The sequence below is a fragment of the Sesamum indicum genome, linkage group LG1 (genome assembly GCF_000512975.1).
Source record: "Sesamum indicum cultivar Zhongzhi No. 13 linkage group LG1, S_indicum_v1.0, whole genome shotgun sequence".
Lineage (NCBI taxonomy): Eukaryota > Viridiplantae > Streptophyta > Magnoliopsida > Lamiales > Pedaliaceae > Sesamum > Sesamum indicum.
In genome coordinates this window covers 6,768,226-6,786,147 of record NC_026145.1, presented here as the reverse complement: position 1 = coordinate 6,786,147, position 17,922 = coordinate 6,768,226, and the positions used below count along the sequence as shown (strand labels likewise).

The following is a 17,922-nucleotide window of genomic DNA, read 5'->3' as shown; positions in this document are numbered from 1 at the left end:
CTTTCCCTAAAGTTTGGTGTAATTACACATAAAGCCCCTGTGGTTTGAAAAATTACATCTAATACCTCAAAATATTGCATGTCAAATATTTTTTTTGGACTAAACTACCCATATAATGGTTTACCTCCTCATATGCATTAACATATGGAGCGTATGAGGATAATTTAATCATAAAAAAATTATTTGACCTACTACAAATCAGTAATAAGTCAATCAAAAGTAAATATAGATTTTTTATTATTATTTTTTGATGACTTTTGATTAAAAGAGAAACCTATTTGTTAAACAGAAACACACCTCAGAAGTACTACATATAATTTTTTAAATTATAGAGTGTTTACATGTAATTACACCAAATCTCAGTAAAGAAAATGTAATTATCCCTGTATTCAATACAGTCGAGTTCGTATAATTAAAAGATTATGGGTTTAAACACATTAAATATAATTATCTGAATGATTAGTATCTAAATATAATAATTATCAATAATTGTTGGATATAAAATTTTTAATACTAATGATTAATTGATTTATTAGAAAGACAAAAGAGTTCAATTCCCAACGACGATGGTCATCATCGTCTCATCCCATGCTTGCGTACATCACTTTCCTAGTTGGCTTGTTCTTACACCCCGCCGCCAACCCATAATCCAAAAGTAACTTTAAAAATTACAAAATCCTTCTACCTTCCGTCCAATTCTTGATTTCCTGCTCATCTACACCCGATCGAAATGGATTCCTTGATTTGCTCACTCTGTCTTACACATCCCTCTCACTCTCTCTCCTCATCTACTGACACTGACTCACCACCCACGCCCACAAATTTCTCGCAATTATGTATATATATATAAACCCTTCCGAGGAAATATATACTCCAAGCACGACGTTGGTAATCGGGTCCTTGGTGGTGATCGGAGGACAGGGATGGACACGACAGAGAGGGTTCTGGTGACGGGGGGCGCCGGGTTCATAGGCACGCACACGGTGGTGCAACTGTTGAAGCAGGGGTTTAAGGTTTCCATCATAGACAACCTTGACAATGCTGTCGAGGAAGCGGTTCACCGGGTGAGAGAGTTGGTTGGCCCCCAACTGTCCGAGAATCTTGATTTCCATCTGGTATATAGAACACCACTTGTTCGACTGATTGATTTTCAAGAATTAGTCTTTTTCGTGAGTCTTGCATTGCGATGAGTAGTTTAGTGGGAAATCTTGAATAGCGTTTGGTTTCTGAATCTTTTCCTTGGTTGCAGGGGGACATCAGAAAAGTGGAGGATTTGGAGAAATTATTTTCTCATAACAAGTATGTTATATAATTTTATATTTCAATTCAATTTGGGTGTGATATAGAAAATGAGCAAGTTATGTCCGGTATACTTTTTTTAAAATGAATTAATTTACCTCCATATAAAAAGAGGTAAATTGCTTTATTTTAAAAATTATAGGAGGTAAATTGTTGTATTTTAAAAAATACAGAGAGGGAAATGGTATTTGTGTTTTTATAAGGGGTAATGTGCCCGTTTGCGGACATCAGAAGAGGTGTTTTCATTTTTCCCAATTTGGGAATGATGTATCTGCATACTCAGGCAAACTATGATCTGGTTAATATTAGTTCTGTTTTCTTTGATTGTTATGTCTCTGACGTGGTTATTGAATTTGACATATAAGAACTTATTTTCTTGAGATACTTTATAGATTTGCTGTAGTGATCCATTTTGCCGGGCTTAAAGCTGTTGCTGAAAGTGTTGCTCATCCCATGCGATATTTCGACAACAATTTGGTTGGATCAATTAACTTGTACAGAATAATGGCGAAATATAACTGTAAGAAGGTGTGTGTTTTTTTCTTGAATGTTTGTACTGCTAATTGTTTAGTGCATCATTCGAGCAAACGACTGAAAATGAATGAAAAGATGTGCAAGAAAGAATCCATCATCCAAGGATATAGAAAGTAGAAAGAAAGGATGTCTCATCAAATGTTAGCTTATAATGTTCTTGTTTGTTTTTTCTTTATTATGTGGTTAACTCGTGAACTTATATATTGTAAAGGCGAGAACAATTATTTTGTAAATTATGTCCAAATGATTGTTCAGATAATTGGTCTTCTCATCTTCTGTGGGGGGATAATACCTCAGAGGCTGATTAACTTCCTGAAACATTTCTCTTATGACATGAGTTTTTTGGCTACGTAAAACGTTCGTTTATTCACTCCAATGTTGAGATAAGTAATACATTGCTCTCCTGTAGTTGGTTTTCTCCTCATCAGCGACGGTGTATGGCCAACCCAATAAAATTCCTTGTGTTGAGGACTTTGAACTGAAGGCTATGAATCCTTATGGCCGCACAAAGGTCCGCAACATACTATGTACTTCAGATAGTTTTACGGTTATAATGTTTGATATTTCGTCTATATAGAAATGCCTTTTGAGTCCAGTACAGTTGGTAACATTTTCTTCGTATGTAATTAGCTCTTCCTTGAACAAATTGCTCAAGATATCCAGACCTCTGACCCAGAATGGAGAATTATTTTGCTCCGGTACTTCAATCCCGTCGGCGCCCACGAGAGTGGCAAGCTTGGAGAAGATCCAAAAGGGATCCCGAACAATCTTATGCCTTACATAACTCAAGTGGCTGTCGGTAGACTCCCAGAGTTAAATGTATATGGTCATGATTATCCCACACATGATGGCAGTGCGGTATGTGGCTAATTCGATGTCACGCTGGATCAATTTTGCCTTTATAAGGAGAGTAAATTGATTCAGACCTTTGAAACTTTAAAATTTTTCTCCTCTGGTTGTGAAATTATATGATTATATAATGTAAATTATTTTCTTCTTTTAAATACGAGTCTTTGATCCCAAAAACAACTACTGTGGATGCATCATTGTGAACCATATTACAATTCACAGTTTAATATGCTTAATGATTTATTTGTTTAACAGATCCGAGACTACATCCATGTCATGGATTTGGCGGACGGTCATGTAGTTGCACTGCAGAAGCTTCTTGAATGCAAAGACATAGGTGAGTTCATTATTTTATTTGATGCCTTATGATTCATGATAATTTTCTGCATTGTACCGAGTATCTGACCTACATTTGTTTAAGGTTGTGTCGCCTACAACTTGGGGACAGGTCATGGCACGTCGGTCCTCGAAATGGTAGCTGCTTTCGAGAAGGTATCGGGCAAGGTGACTCTCTTTCTTCCCTCTACAGCCATCTCAAGCAAAAAACTTAAACTTTTCAACATACCACAAAATGAGTTGTGTTCTATTAATACTTGTGTCCTATCTTACAGAAAATCCCTGTTAAACTGTGTCCAAGAAGGCCTGGAGATGCAACGGCTGTGTATGCCTCAACAGAGAAAGCTCAGAAAGAGCTTGGTTGGAAGTAAGTATCTTAGTCTTTATTACCAGATTCGGCATTTTAGTCTTTGAATGCGTCGTATAAATTGATGCTTTACTGTCTGATTTCTATTGGCTGTTTCTGATTTGAAATAGTAAAGGATAGTTTTCCGACATGTTTTCAGGGCGAAGTATGGGATTAACGAAATGTGCAGAGACCAATGGAAGTGGGCAAGCCAGAATCCATGGGGGTATACGTCCAAGCCTTAACATAAACTTCTGAAGCAGTTTCCCGATTTCACTGCTTATTTCTTGGATAGGTCTTTCGACATGTACTTGGATTTGTACTTTGGATGTTGTATGTGTTAATTTAAAACTTCTTCAATAAATCAACCAAGGATAATTTGCAGTTTTCAAGCCTCAGTTTGCAAGTTCTGAGCTTCAAGACAGCGACTCTTCTTCCAAAGCATCCCGTTCCGCCAGCCGGATGTGTATAATGAGTCTGAGTTATTACTCAAATCCAGAGTGGCTTCAAGATTAGTCAGTAGATTACGGTGCATTAGCTCTTAAACATTATCCATAGATGGGTACGCATTGCGCCAGTAAGATGATTAGATAGGATTTATTCGGAAGTGATGCCTGCCTTCCTCACTTGCAACTTATAGAACTGTTCACAGGGGATCCGGAGAAGTCTTACATCTAAGCAGTATAATCTTGAATTACTTCCAAACATAAGTTGCCCTTTTAACAAACAGATTAGAGCAGTTGTAAAGTATAATCAAGTGAAAATCTCAAGCTACAATTATAGGTATAAAATGTTTCGACTCGAACATTGCAACGTCGTTATTACAGTTTAGTTTGTACATGCTGCGGTCACAGCCGAAGAAGCCTTAGCTTGCAACCATGACTGTAAATCTTCTCGAGTTGCAATAAAGAAACCAGCTTTCTCCTCACTTTCTCTAAAAGGGGCTGCAAGCTTCTCCACATGGGAAGCAAAGGCACTCCCTAAACCTTGAGAGAACTTATGAGTTCCAGCTCCGGTGTTGGCAGAAAATAATGGAGGCAAAGTTTCCTGGCGCTGGATGATTTTAGCTAGAGTTCCCATCCATTCTTCAAATGCAGTGTGAGCTGCACCGACTGAGAGTGACCGGACGTTTAATCTCCACTCTTCTTCAGTCTTGGTATGCAAACCTGGATATAATCCATATATAGTTCCCAAGTAGAGGAGCTCATGAGCTCTCTCATGGCAATTCCTATTTCGGCATATGTCAATCAAACAGTTGCAGAAGGGTCTCCTGGCCTCAATGGCTGTGTTGCTTAGTATGCCCTTGAACTCTTCTTTCACCATGTCAAAGTTAGTGCTGTTGTTTGCAGCCAACAGCTTGACAAATGCAACCAGTTTCGGGTTTGCTTGTTCTAAGCAAGCCAGGACCTTAGCAGCATCTTCACCTTCGCAATAAGATACAACTGAGAGCAAGCACCCACACAACCTATCATCTGGCTTTACTCCAGCCTCTACAGATGTCTCAAACACCCTCACCAAATCATCGATTCTTTTTGCTCGCCCCAAACACTGAACTAAACAAGTGCATCCCATGACATTAAGCTTTACACCCGCCTCAGACATTTCCTTAAACAAATCCATGGCCTTGTCAACATTTCCCCCACTTCCATATATATTAAGCATCGCAGTGTAGCTCCAACTATCTGGTTTGCATTTTTCTGATCCCTTCATGTCCTCAAACAGTTTCTCTGCCTCTTCAATCAACCCAATATCAGCACACATGCTCAACAATGTATTGTACAAGATGAAATCCACTGGCCACCCATTTAACCTCATCCGTTCCCAAAGCTCCAAAGCATCCCTAGCCCACCTAGCCCTTCCATAGATCTTGATCAATGCCGTCAACGTCTTTTCATTAGGTGCAATCCCAGAATCAACCATCTCCTCAAATAAACTCCTAGCCAATCCAGGCTTCCCAGCCTTACCCATTGCCTCTAACAATGTGTTGTAGACAACTAAATTCGGCTGCAGACCGAGAGACTTCATTTCTTGCAAAACATACCTAATACCATCATAATCCCCCGCCTCACCAAACATCTTCGCCAACACAGCGAAAGCAATGGGATCAGGCTTCCAGCCACTTGCCCTGCCTCTCTCATACAAACTCATCACCTCCTCCACCTTACCCAACTTGGCATACACGTCCAAAACAGCAGAATAAGTAACCTCATCAGGCATCAGCCCAGTTTTGTACATCCTCTCAAACCACTCCACTGCCTTGTCGAAAAGATTACACCTTTTGGCACATGTAATAATAGTGGAATAAGTAATGTTATCAAGCTCAATTCCCTTCTCAATCATTTCAAAAGCAAGGTCCTCTATATGCTGAAACTGCCTCCCAAACCTCAAAGACTTCATAGTGACATTGTAAAAGATGGTTTCCATTGGAAACACATTCTGGGCCTTAACCCAATTGAAAAAAAGAAGAGACTTCTGCCATGGCCTCAAGCTGTTGAGCACCAAAAGCGCATTCTCCCTGGTGGGTGGATGAGGGATTCCCTCAAGAACACCCAAGAAATCAGATTCCTCACATTCACTGAGTTTCTTGGCGAATTGTCTGAGGTCTTTGATCTGGGGGCTGTATGAATAAGAAGAGGAGCGCTTGTGGCGCTGGAGAGAAAGCACAGAGGGTTTTGGCTTAGTGGGGTTAACCCATGTGGATTTTGGCTTGGACAAGAGATGGGTTTCACTGGGTTGGTCTGCAAGAATGGTAGTGGACAAGGGTTTAAGCTGGTCAGCTAAAGATGGGCCCTTTTGCTCTTCGGCGACGGCGGAAGGCGGAGAAGGCGCCCTCTTGGATACATTGCAAGAAACGCCGAATCTCTTCTTGGTGGGGAGTGGAAGTGGGGCGGTGATGCGGCGGCGGTTGGCGTCTGTGGAATGGTGATATGAAGCTAAAGCTGTAGAAAGATTAGTTGCCATGGAAAATGGAGTGGAAGAAGAGAGGAGGGGTTTGGGAAATTTGAATGGCATAAATATCCATTCTATGCTACATGGATTTGTTGCACGCGATGCGATATTTTTCCTACAACCTTATCTTCTTCCAACAAGACCTCTGCGTGTATGTGTGTCTTGTTGTTTTTTTTTTTATTTTTTTTTTAATAATGAAATATTTTGAAGTAAATTATAAGGTAATTTTATGAAATTTATTATTTATTATTTAAAAAGTTATATATTTTTAAAAATTAACATAATAAATTATCAGGGTAAAATAAATTTTAATTTTAAAAGCACATTTATAATATTTTAAACAATAAAATAATATTTATAATTATGATAAATTTCAAAATTACCCATTATAATAACTTAAACTGTAAATGAAAACACTTGGTAATTCATTTATAATTAAAACTAATAATTTATAGCACAATCTATGTGCAACTCGTATACAATATTTATAAAATTTTATTATCTAATAAAGTATATATGAATAATAAGTTAATATTTTGAATAAAAATTATAAAAACAAGAAAAAGAAATAATTATTGTAATATAATGGGGAAGTGTAGAGTGAGATGAAAAATTAAAAATAATAAATTAAATATAAAAAAGAGAGACAGAAAAGAGATAGCCTCCCATAATATATAAGTATAGATAGATAAACAATTACTTATTTTTTTTAAATATTTAACATCCTCCTTTACATTTCCCAACCACTTTAGTAATTAATTACTTATTTTTTTATTGCAATAATTAAATAATTTTCATGGCTCAGACACATAAATATGGAATAACCCATCATTTTATAGCTAATAAATTAATTATAAAAGTCGTGGAATTTGAAATAGTCAACTTAGCCACATTTGGCGACACTTCTTTTCAGCTACAAAAAATAGTGATAATCATTCTGTAAACAATTGCTCAACCAAACAGAGTCTGAATTTTGAAGTTCATTCAGAGCTGCAACTTTGAGAAGAATCTCTTGCTCACTCTTTTTCCCTGAAAATAAATCATTAAACGTTTATGGCCTGAAAACAAGTGGAAATCAGACTCTTAAAGAGACAGTTACCAATGAGAGTGTTTGGATGAACTTATACCATATCTAAGAGCTTATAAAATGTCTGGTAAGCATTTTAAAAAAAAAAAATTTATAAACTCCTAAATTCGAAGTTCCAATTTATTTTGAAGATATTAACAAACTCCTTCAAATTAATAACTTATTACATTTACACCCCTTAATCTATGGTCTATTTATACAAATCATCCCTATATTTTCCGCACTTTACAGAAACCACTGGCAGCCAAAAGCAAGAGTAGTTTGTACAATGATGTTGACGTTTTTCTAAGGTCTATGTGTAATTTCTCAAAAAGCGTGTAAATGATGTTAATGTTTCTTGTGAGTGAATGTGTAATTTTCTAAAAGATATTAGCAGGTCGGGGTGTAAATGTGATTATCCGTAATAAGTTCGACCAAACACCCTCTTAATTTGCAATATACATCAGAATTTTTATAGAATCCTTACCTTGAAGGAAGTGAAGGATCAAGCAACCTTCTTATAAGGCTCTCAACTCTCTTTCGGACGGCAGAGTCAGGGAAGCGTTCTACCACCTCGGCCGCGAACGAAAAAATGAGAGCTTTTCTTGCAGCTTCTATGTCGATCCCACGAGCCCGGAAGTAGAAGAGCTGGTTCTCTTCCAAATCACTAATTGCAGCCCCATGGGAGCATTTGACATCATCGGCAATAATTTGGAGATTAGGTTTCACATTGACAGTTGCTCGAGGCTCCAAAAGGAGGCTCCTTGTAAGTTGTCCTGCGTCTGTCTGCTGAGCTTCTCTGTGTACCCAGTTACAGTTTAAAAGATATGGTACGGCAATAGTAGAAATCATCTAGAATTTCTTTTCCTTTTCCATAGATGTTAGACAACATTAAACGTCCGTTGAAACTTACTCAAAAGATCTTAAAACATGCTCATAATAAAATAAAATTATGGAACTTATAAAGCAATAATGATAATTTTGTATTAATTTAGTCAAAATTATGTGTTTGTTAAAACATTAAATATAAATTACCTGTTGACTTGAACGTTCCCGTCAAAAACAGCCTGCCCTAGCGAATGTGCTACAATACACTTGTGAAGTTGCCGAGAGAACCCCCGAGGATGGTCCAAGACCAGTTTACTATGCAAGTCTTGTAACTGATCACCGATTGCTAAATGAAATGTGGATAACTCCGTTACAGTATCTGGGCCGACTTGCTGCACGTGGACATTGTGCCTGCTCAATTTTCCACCGGTGCTTACTTCAGTGAGCTCATAGATGCTTGTACATTCCTGCAAATTAGCCAAAGTGTCAAAACCAAAATGAGAGAGAAAAGAAAGAAAGCAAATGAAAAGAAAGAAAGAGGAGCTATACATGCGACTGTCCAAAACCATTACAACTAGTAATTGTACAATCCACATAATAACGAATATTACCCATAAAACAGGTGAAGTCCACGAAAACGGCAACACTCAATTATGCATGGGGACAACAAAAGAATCTTACAGCAGTTAATAACAAAGTGTATGTATCGATAGGTTTGTGAACATCTGGTCGTGAACAATGTTATAAAACATGTTCTTAAATGATTAATATCTTACAAGATGGAGCATCACCATTTTCGACCATGACAGACATTAATAACATTCTCTCTGAATTATGCAAGTGGATAAACAGGTGAAGTCCACGAAAACGGCAACACTCAATTATGCATGGGGACAACAAAAGAATCTTACAGCAGTTAATAACAAAGTGTATGTATCGATAGGTTTGTGAACATCTGGTCGTGAACAATGTTATAAAACATGTTCTTAAATGATTAATATCTTACAAGATGGAGTATCACCATTTTCGACCATGACAGACATTAATAACATTCTCTCTGAATTATGCAAGTGGATAAACTCCAAAAACTAATCCTTTATTCATCAAAACTACTCTAGACCATCTGAAAAACGTCCTCTGATTTTTTCCTTTTCCGGCCAAAATACGCGGTTTTAATCATGTATATGGTGGTGTATTCTTGATGGCATAAAATAAATGTTGTAATTGACTCCTAAAAGTGGCTTGTAACAGAAAAGAGTCCAAATAAGATACATATGTTCTGAAAACAAAGGAGTCCAAGAAGCAAGGAAGGGATGAGTCTAGAGATTAATTGTGTACCTGCAAAACCAGACTTGGCAGTATTAAAACACTGGTAAGAGAACACAGATAACATCTTACAAGATGTAAGCACACACAATTAACATATGATACATTATGTCAATTGGTAACATTAATCGGCTAACTCGTTGATCTTGTACTCGTAGGCCACACAACATTACTCAACACAGAGGTGTGTAAATATTTTTTTATGAATAAGTTAAGGATCATTACACTGCCCTCCTGAGGCTAATGTAATAACACCTAGTACTCCTAACGTTTATTTCCGTCTAACAACAGATTCATCTATAAGTAAAATTTATAGAATTTGCTGATATCGGCAAAAGGTGAATGAAAATCCGTATTTATCCCGATTGACTTACATACTTATTTTAGGTCAAAAACAAATCTTTTCTGACCAAACTGTGGGTTAAGATGTATCTCCACAACTATACCATGTGAAGATGTATAAGGGTAGTTTGGTTGGAAAAAAAAAATTTGTGTTAATTAGGGTAAATATGAATTTTAATTTATTTATTTGTTGATATCAACAAATTCTGTAAATTTTAACTAATACATGGAACTATTTGTTGGAGAAAACAAAAGTCAGGGGTACTAACTGTAATTTCCAAAATCACAAGAAGTCTCCGTGTAATTACACCAAACTTAGGAGGAGGGTGGTGTAATATCCCATAAATTGTTGTCATCTTTTTACTCATGGTCTCATAAAAAAGAACTTTGAAATCATAATTCACAAGGCTTATATTACATACAATTATTATTTTATTTTGGAAAAAATTAATTGTTGGAAAATCATGATTCAACAACTCAAAAATCAACCGTAACATGGCAATTAGTGGTTAATCAATTCAGTATGTGGAAAAAGTTGAACTTTTATACAAGTGAGGTAGGTGTAAGTTAAAAACTAAATATGCTTTTTTTATGATATAGCTCAGAATAGTTTTCTTTTCTTTTTATGCCTATTCAAACCCTATTCATGTCTATTATATAACCAAAAAGGAGGACTAATTGGATTTATGTGTTTTTAAGAGTTAAAAGTGAAGATAAAACCGAGCGTCCATAAACTCTCGTGGAAAAGGCCATATGGTCTGGGCCTTGGACTTTCAGTGAGGAAACGCAGATGCAAAGAGGAAAATGTCCTTCACCTCAAATTAGTAATTTGCTCTGTATTTTTCAAACTTGACCTTTTTCTTTCCACTCCAAAATCAAGATGCAAACATAACATGAGGAATTAATTAGTTCACCAGTAAAGGATGCTGAAGCTAGAGACTCTCAAGCAGAGATTTTATATAGCCTTGAATTTCTAAATTTCCAATAATTACAGATTTTCACTATGTTAATTTCGACTAGAGAAAGTAGACAGCAAATATGTTTGTAGCAAATATTCTTGCAATATTGATAAATTATTATCTAAAATCGTTGTTAGCATTCTACCAAGTAATGTTTTTAGGAGTCTGAGAACCACAGTTCACAATTTAATAAAACACAAAGCACTTGGACAGAACAGCCAGAATATGTGACATTGAGGCTAATGAGGAAAATGGTGCACTAGCAGGATACTCAACATGGGAAAATGCCACAATTTCATAATAATTTGATCCCCCGAATCCAAAGTTCTGAAAGACTGCAATAACAAAATCCTGCATAAAATTAGTCCATTCATACGCAATACTAAAGGCAGTAATTGGAGGCTGTATTTAAAAAAACCTTCCGTTAACATCTAGTTCCATTTAGATTCTTAAGTTTGTAAATCAAAATTTCATGTGGACCTGGTAACCCCAAAGCCTTTTAATTTAAAGGTTCTGTGAAATTGTATGCTCGACCTGCCTGCGTAATATGTTAGTAGAGAACTTGTTTAGAAGTTACAAACGTATTCTAACTCAATGGAATACCTATATCTCTTACACTTGACTTATTCTTATAAGAGTCGAAAAGAGAACACCAAGAAAAGGAAAAGTTTGGTGATGAAAGCCTCTTTGGTCCAGATAAATGGGGAAGACAAGAAACCTTTGGCTCTGAAAGTGGGAAGTGCTGGTTCCCCAAAAGGCTGACTTATTACTTACCTTCCATAGGACAAAGAAGAACAAAGAGAACATGACTTGACACCCCTGTACACCACAATGGAGTCTAAATTCTAAAAAAATCAAGATCATTTTATTGAGAAACTTCATTTCATGTTTTCCTGAAACACAAATATTGGATAAGAGTAATTGAGAAGTGTAACATTTATACCTTAACTAAGTAGTCAAATACAATTTTAGTAATCACATTAATAACTAATACCATCAGCATGCAGTGCTGGAATGTGCTTCCCCACCGAGCGCTTGCAACTTCATGTGAACATTTAACTATGAGAAATTCCTCAAGAGGGTTAAAGAACGAAGTACTTTTTACCAATTGGTGCCAGGCATTTTTTCTTTGTCCACTCACCAAAAGACATGGATTGTCAAAGCTATTTGGATGTAAATCACAGTAAAAAACCCAAAAGACGCCGTACGGGACTAGAAAGTAGGAAGGTGGGTGCAATATTAGAGTCTAAGAGGTAACCATACTGGACTAAGAAGTAGGAATTTAATTGGATTCAGTGAGAAGGTGGACGTTGGCATTCAGCAAAACCTTTGCCATCAAGAAAATTGGGGATTCAGTTCTTTCTGCAAATGTTTTGAGGGTCTTCACTAAAGCTGAAGGGTAGTATTCGGTATCTGATGTTATTTCCACTTAGTGTCTAGCTAGAGAGAGAATGCTTACATTTGTTCCTATCTTCAGTTTTCAACCTCTCAGCAATATGAACACCGAAATTGAGTTTAAATGAATTGAATGGTTAGAGACCATAAAAGATCCAAGAAAGCCTCGTCCTATTCAACCAGGCATGCAAATATCTACATAGCAGATAAGTTCCCTCTATCATTTTGCAGAACTATAGTAGGATCCCAACTAAGCAAGTGAAATGAATCCATGGATTTTGGATATGTAGAGATTAATATAGAAGCAACCGCCACACATAATAGACTTCAAGAAATGGCCCCTACTTAAAACTACAACAATCGGCATCTACAGCATTCAAAAGCACACAAGTAACACATGAACCACAAAGCTACACAAAGATCTATCACAAAAACTAACAGCACAGACAGAAACTTAGCAATTGACTAGCATAAGGCCTCGAAAAGTAGGTTGAGAGCTAGAACCAACCTGGCAAACTGAAGTCCACTTAACATGTGCAGCACCAAAGGACTGTTCTTGAATGTAAGAATGGCTGACCTTTGCGCCATCCCCGAGCACAATTTCCATAACTGAATTCGTCCAATAACACACATCATTCCTATCTCCACCCTTATACTCCTCAACTATACTAATCTCCCCACCCTTCTCCACCAAAACCAACACCCTCGGATTAGAAATGGGCAGAGTTTTCGAATCCTTATCAGTCCCATTCAAAGAAAAGAATCTCAAATGCAATGGACTCTCAACCTTACAACCCTCAGGCACATATACAACAATCACATCAGGAGCACCCACACCATTGAGTGACCAAAACAAATCCCCCTGAAAACTGGATACATATTTAGACACCCTTTCCATTATATCCTCCGAATTCAATCTCGACAGAGCACCTACAAACACCCCATCCGGCAGTTCAGGCAACTCTGACAAAGAGTCTACCAAATAGCCATCAATTATAGCAAGACTGGGAAGAAGGGCCTCCGCCAAAACGCCCAAAGAAGACAGAGATTGCGTAGATAAGGGGTTTACAGGCTGAACATCAGAATTCTTGATAAACGAAGTGTCTGTGAATCTAAAAGGCTCGTCCTTCCTCGAAGGCCACGGCGTCGAAAGCAGGGACTGGGAGGAGATGTCCCTAAGCTTCTGGAGAGGCGGCGGAGGAAAAGCGGAGGAGGTGGAGGCAATGGAGTCTTCCAGAGTCTCTGCTAGCCGCAGAACATGTGGGTCTGAAAGAACCGCGAGTATGGGGGGTTGGGCAAAGACTTTGGTTATAGCGGTTCTCGGTGGCCGGCTCCGCGACCTGGGCGGCGTCCATAATTTCGGGAGATAAGAGTTCAAAGTTGAGCAAGACATTGAACTGGCGGCTACTCAATCAGATTTGAATTCAAGAAACTCGCCGGGAAAATGGGGTCTATCGATCGGAACTCTGCCCACTGTTCAGGTCCGCCGGCATTAGCCTCCCGCTATAATTTGAGCATAAATTCCATCGAATATGAAAAGAATTAAAGAGGAAATTCAAGAGAGGCTGACCAATTTGGACTGCAGCAGAACAAGTCTGTGAAGGAAATTTCAGCGGATGCTACTCCGTGGTGGATAAATTTTAGTAGGAAAAAGGGGGTTTAATTGAACGACTTCCAAATTTAATTAAACTACATTAATATTTATTAATTGAAAAACATATTTTAAATAATAAATTAAATATTTAATTATTATCTAATATTAAATTTAATATTTTTGTAATATACCATGTAACAATTCAATCTGTATACAAAATTTACAAAAATAATAATGCGTGACTTTATGAGGAAAAAAATAATAATATTACAATTATTAAACACAAATTTAATAATGTTACAAATGCGTCATTTGTATTGGCATCGAGCTCTTCTTCCTTTTTTGTCTATGGGTTCATTGGTTCGTTGTGTTCTTGATCATTTTTATCGATTAATTTGATGATGTTGTGGAGTTTGACTTCATATGATCATTGATAGGCATTTATTAACGAAAATTAGATTGGTAAAATATTGTATATCTTGATGCATATCTTTAAATGATGTCAAAACCAAGACCAAGATCAAGATGAATCTGCGTAGAATAAGATTCGATAAATTTTGACATGTATTGATTCGAACGATAATCAGTGCATCGTTATGAAAACCAAAACATAAAAATGCATAAATGGAGTACTAAAGCGGTTCGACGTCACTTGTGACTGTCATTATGAAGATGGCTTTTGATCTTTCTTATCTATTATTTTCATGAGAGAATAACAAAAAGTGATGCATATTAAACAATAATAGACGGACTACGCATATAAGTTGTTCAAACGTTGGTCTGTAAAATTTGTAGAGCATGCGGACTGAGATTCAATTGGTAGTCGAATCAGATGAACTGGCCGCAAACTCGTGCAAGGCAACACATTAGAATCCGATAACATAGTTAAGGAAGCCAAACTCATGTGTAGCAATCTAATATGACAAGGCTGGAATCGTACAAGGCAAAACAGACTCCTCAAGGAGAATTATCTATAATTAACTTACTTTAGTCGAAAATTAAGATCTAAGTATACGAGACTTAACATAAAATTCAGGACATATTGTGCTTGTGACTAATGCACGAGCTAGCAAGGATTCATACTATTGACTAAATCAAAATCTAATCATGTAAATATTAGAGTAAATTACAATGACCTCCCTTGAGATTTGACATAATTTACAAATATCCCTTCATTGTTTGAAAAATTACGAATACCCCCCTAATTTTAACGGTCGTCTAACAATTAGTCCATTTTGTTAATCTCTATTAGGTTTCCATCAATTTTTTATGATGAACTGACCAAAATACCCTTGTAGATTAAAAATTATAATTTTATTTATTTTTTAACCGCTCTTTATAAGTGCGGATGTTCTTTTCCTTTTATATTAGTATAGATAAGTCGTAGTCAGCTTTCATAAAGATTAAAGCACATTTTTAGCTACATAATTGATATTTTTAATCTTATACCGGCGATTAATGTGCATTCGATTTTTTTTTTTTTTATATTTATGGAATTTATACTAATATTAAAAATTCGAAAGGTCATCTACCCTCACAATCGACGGTTAATAATACCGCTACACTAATATCTAAATATGATAATTATTTTAATACCACTATATTAATTCTTTGTTGAATCAACAATACCTTACACTGGTTATTTGTTTATCATTTTTCTTCTTGAAATGTGATTTGTTATTTTGTATATTTTATTTTATTTGTAATATATTTTAAAATATAAAAAATTATTTATTATATGCACGAGAAAAGTATTATTTTAGTCCGTTAAGTATGCCTAATTTTAATTTTAGTCCGATAACTATGTCCATTTTTCTTTAGGTCCAGTAACTTATGAAATTGCTTACTTTTAGTCCTCTGATAGATTTACGGACAATTTTACCCCTATGAGTGCATATGGACTAAAACTGCCTTTCAAAAGTTGCATAGGGGTAAAATTGTCCGAAAATCTGCCAGAGGACTAAAAGTAAGAAATTTTATAAGTTACTGGACCTAAATAAAAATGAACATAGTTATCGGATTAAAATTAAAATTAGACATACTTAACGAATTAAAATAATACTTTTCCCTTATATGCACACAAGATAGTTGGTCGAATCATTCACATAAGATACATACATTATATATATATATATATATATATATATATATACCATGTATGTATGTATCTTATGTGAATGATTCGACCAACTATCTTGTGTGCATATAAGGGAAAAGTATTATTTTAATTCGTTAAGTATGTCTAATTTTAATTTTAATCCGATAACTATGTTCATTTTTATTTAGGTCCAGTAACTTATAAAATTTCTTACTTTTAGTCCTCTGGCAGATTTTCGGACAATTTTACCCCTATGCAACTTTTGAAAGGCAGTTTTAGTCCATATGCACTCATAGGGGTAAAATTGTCCGTAAATCTATCAGAGGACTAAAAGTAAGCAATTTCATAAGTTACTGGACCTAAAGAAAAATGGACATAGTTATCGGACTAAAATTAAAATTAGGCATACTTAACGGACTATACTTTTTTCATGCATATAATAAATAATTTTTTATATTTTAAAATATATTACAAATAAAATAAAATATACAAAATAACAAATCACATTTCAAGAAGAAAAATGATAAACAAATAACCAGTGTAAGGTATTGTTGATTCAACAAAGAATTAATATAGTGGTATTAAAATAATTATCATATTTAGATATTAGTGTAGCGGTATTATTAACCGTCGATTGTGAGGGTAGATGACCTTTCGAATTTTTAATATTAGTATAAATTCCATAAATATAAAAAAAAAAAAAATCGAATGAAAATTAATCGCCGGTATAAGATTAAAAATATCAATTATGTAGCTAAAAATGTGCTTTAATCTTTATGTGACTACGACACGACTTATCTATACTAATATAAAAGGAAAAGAACATCCGCACTTATAAAGAGCGGATTATTGTATCAATTTTTTGTGAAGTAAAAAATATTTTTAATAATTTATTCAACTTTTCAAATTTTACATTAATTGATAAATTAATTTTCTTTTATGCCTTTCTTTTTTTCTTTCTTTCTTTTTTAAAGAAATGTATTAATTTATGTATTTTATTCTTATTTATAATATATTTTAAAAAGTGAAATATTATTTATCAAAGGATTAAAGGCAATTTTCCACCCCTAATTTTAGGTCATTCTCATTTTAGTCCCCTTAGTTACTAGGGTTCCATTTTGGTCCCGTAAAACTGAAAAAATCTTAATTTTGGTACAAATTTGGTCAGAAAGTTGAGTCACTCGCCGGAAAAAGTCACAAGCCAAGCATGTAACTTTTTTAAATTGGGGCTTGCATTGTGATTGGCTGAAAATAAAAGGCTTAAAGGCAATTTCGGTCCCCTAACTTCAGCCCATTCTCGTTTTAGTCCCCTAACTTCAGGCAATGTTTTCACCACATCATCTTTTTTAGTCAATCACAATGTAAGCCCTAATTTAAAAAGTCACATGCCTGGCATGTGACTTTTTTCGGCGAGTGACTCAACTTTCCGACCAAATTTGTACCAAAATTGAGATTTTTTCAATTTTACGGGACCAAAATGGAACCCTAGTAACTCAGGGGACTAAAACGAGAATGGTCTGAAGTTAGGGAACGAAAATTGCCTTTAAGCCTTTATCAAATGCACGTAAAACAGCGTGCAACAACGGCTAATATGTTAAAAAAGAAAGTAACTATCTTTTATCTTTAAGCAAATGTCCCACACTTCTCTATATATTGACTTTGCTATAAATTTTAATGACAAATAAGTATACTTTTTTCTTTAAAAATATTCCAATAATTTGTGTCAGATAATTCCAAATTAATAGACTTTTAATTTCCTATAAAAGTGTTTAAAGTCGATAATCACAGCAAAAACTAAAGTATTAACAACTGAAAGTAAATGATGATACTAATTATGTCTATCAAGTGATAAATATTTCATAATAATAACTTTATTTCATATTTAATATTGATAAATATTAATATTAAAAGAATAATAATATTAAAAGATATATATATATATAGTAAAATAAAATCAATGACACTATCCACTTAATTAAACGTCACATATACGTAGATGTT

The 17,922-nt window shown here is 35.3% G+C and overlaps 3 protein-coding genes across 3 annotated transcripts; 1 reads left to right on the top strand and 2 right to left on the bottom strand.

Moving 5' to 3' along the window:
* On the top strand, positions 731–3,762 carry LOC105157539 (bifunctional UDP-glucose 4-epimerase and UDP-xylose 4-epimerase 1-like). The gene is made up of 9 exons (XM_011073951.2): positions 731–1,115; positions 1,250–1,299; positions 1,692–1,827; positions 2,243–2,344; positions 2,464–2,691; positions 2,938–3,019; positions 3,104–3,186; positions 3,294–3,385; positions 3,525–3,762. The coding sequence occupies exons 1-9, from the start codon at positions 924–926 to the stop codon at positions 3,607–3,609; spliced, it is 1,050 nt and encodes a 349-aa protein (XP_011072253.1). The 5' UTR covers positions 731–923; the 3' UTR covers positions 3,610–3,762.
* LOC105157531 (pentatricopeptide repeat-containing protein At5g46580, chloroplastic) lies at positions 4,072–6,456 on the bottom strand. The gene has a single exon (XM_011073941.2). It carries the CDS (start codon positions 6,374–6,376, stop codon positions 4,193–4,195), a length of 2,184 nt encoding a protein of 727 aa, XP_011072243.1. The 5' UTR covers positions 6,377–6,456; the 3' UTR covers positions 4,072–4,192.
* LOC105158782 (protein ABCI7, chloroplastic) lies at positions 7,124–13,875 on the bottom strand. Its single transcript, XM_020696204.1, has 4 exons — positions 12,738–13,875; positions 8,415–8,674; positions 7,867–8,178; positions 7,124–7,342 (listed from the first exon to the last, which is right to left on the bottom strand). Exons 1-4 carry the CDS (start codon positions 13,620–13,622, stop codon positions 7,330–7,332), a joined length of 1,470 nt encoding a protein of 489 aa, XP_020551863.1. The 5' UTR covers positions 13,623–13,875; the 3' UTR covers positions 7,124–7,329.